General features: G+C 39.0%; 1 protein-coding gene across 1 annotated transcript; it reads right to left on the bottom strand.

Annotated features, from left to right (window-relative positions):
* Nucleotides 1-764: 764 nt before the first annotated feature.
* LOC111412741 lies at nt 765-1,509 on the bottom strand. Its single transcript, XM_023043661.1, has 2 exons — nt 1,459-1,509; nt 765-1,400 (listed from the first exon to the last, which is right to left on the bottom strand). Exons 1-2 carry the CDS (start codon nt 1,507-1,509, stop codon nt 765-767), a joined length of 687 nt encoding a protein of 228 aa, XP_022899429.1.
* Nucleotides 1,510-1,960: the final 451 nt, after the last annotated feature.

The raw sequence follows: 1,960 nt of genomic DNA, 5'->3' as shown, positions 1-1,960 counted from the left end.
TCTTGGATCCCCAAAGAAAATTACGACATAGACTAATTATCCTTGAGATGATTGTTGTCGGGATAGGAAAAATAGAAAGCCAAAAACATTCAACACCTTGAAGCACCGCCCTAGTTAACTCTGCCTTTCCTGCATAAGAAAAAGAGGAGCACTCCCAAGCACCAATATAAGTTACAATTTTATCTAAAAATGGGGCATAGCAACTAACTTTAAGCTTCACGGATGCAAGCGGAATACCCAAATACCAGAATGGCATAGTACCCTTCGAGATATTAGTGAGTGCTTGAATTTCTTCAAGTTCTTGCACATGAATTAGAGTTGTAAAAAAGCTGGATTTTAAAGTGTTCATCCTCAAACTCGTTGCATTTTCGAAGTTGGATAGGCAATCCATTAAGATTTGCAACAACATGACATCTCCCCTTGTAAAAAGCATTAAATCATCCACAATTACTGGATGCATAATCTTTAAAGGGCCGGATTTTGGGTGATAATCGAATTCACTATCATTGGTGGCAGTTTTAATCATTCTCAAAAAATATTCAAGAAATAAGATAAACAAGAAGGGTGAAAGAGGGTCACCTTGTTGGAGGCCTTTCCTTCCCTTAAAGAAGCCATGTGCTCCCATTCAAAGCAACATAGTATGAATGGTGTAGTAACACATTCCATAACCCATTGTACAAATCTACTCGGAAAACATAACCCTTCAAGAACTTTTTTAAGGAAATCCCAATTTACCGAATCATAAGCTTTCTTTAGATCAATCCTTAAAAGACATCTCGGAACAACTCTCTTTCTATTAATTGTCTCATAAGTTCTTGGGCAAGATGGATATTCTCCGCCATACTCCTACCTTCAATAAAAGCGGCTTGTGCTGGATCAACAATGGTCTCCAAAATAGGCCTCCACCTAGATGAAAGGATCTTAGAGATCACATTGTAGATTTCATTGCAACAAGAGATAGGACTATAATCCTCGACATTCGATGTATGATTAGACTTCGGCACCAAAGTAATGATCGTGTGATTGATTTGTTTGAGGAGCGATCTAGATGAGAAGAATTCTTTGATATCCTCCACAACATCATCACCAATAATCCCCCAAGATTTCTTGAAAAAATAAGATGTGTGACCATCCGGCCTGGGAGATTTATCATCTCTAATGCCAAAGAGTGCTTCCTTGATTTCTTGGCTAGAAATGTCCCGAGTAAGTGAGTTACCTTGTTCCAACGAAACCAAAGGCCCATTCCTCAAAATGTCTAGCTTGATGGGATGAACGGGGCAACTTGTGCCAAGCAAATTGCGGTAAAATAGGATAAATTTCTGAGCAACCTGATTTTGAGAAGTGGTGTATATCCCATCCTCCTTAATTATGGTAGCAATAAAATTCCTCCCTGTGTTCCTCTTCACAAACGAATGAAAAAATTTGGTACACTTATCACTTTCCTTAAGGAAAACACACTTTGCTTGTTATAGTAAAAGCTCCTTTCCGCTTCACGTCACCCCATGGCATTCTTTCTCAATTGTGCCATCGTGAGTTGATAATGCACATTAGCGGGCTGATCATGTAGCCTAAGTTGGGTAGCCTACAATCTCTTTTAGCATCATTTGCTCTAATAGAAATGTGTCCAAAGTGTTTAGCATTGAGCTCTTTCAATGCTCCTTTCAAGTTATGCAACTTCTTGAAAAGTACAAATTGTTTGGTTCCCACAACATCAAAATTCCAGCATGCTTGTGCAAGTCCATGGAAATCCTCATGATTTGTCCGCATGTTAAGAAATTTAAACGGCTTCCTTGTGCTCTCCCCTCTTTCAAAAATAGATACAACGCACGGAGAATGGTCGGAAAGGCATCCCAAAGGCAAAAATTCCCCTAGGCCATAGATACCCTTTTGTCCCCAAACATCATTCAACATAGCTCTATCAATTTTACTCCAAACCGAGTTATTAGTCCATGTGAAAACA

This window comes from Olea europaea, chromosome 16 (genome assembly GCF_002742605.1).
Source record: "Olea europaea var. sylvestris chromosome 16, O_europaea_v1, whole genome shotgun sequence".
NCBI classification, from domain to species: Eukaryota; Viridiplantae; Streptophyta; class Magnoliopsida; order Lamiales; family Oleaceae; genus Olea; species Olea europaea.
This window is presented reverse-complemented; position numbering and strand designations above follow the sequence as displayed.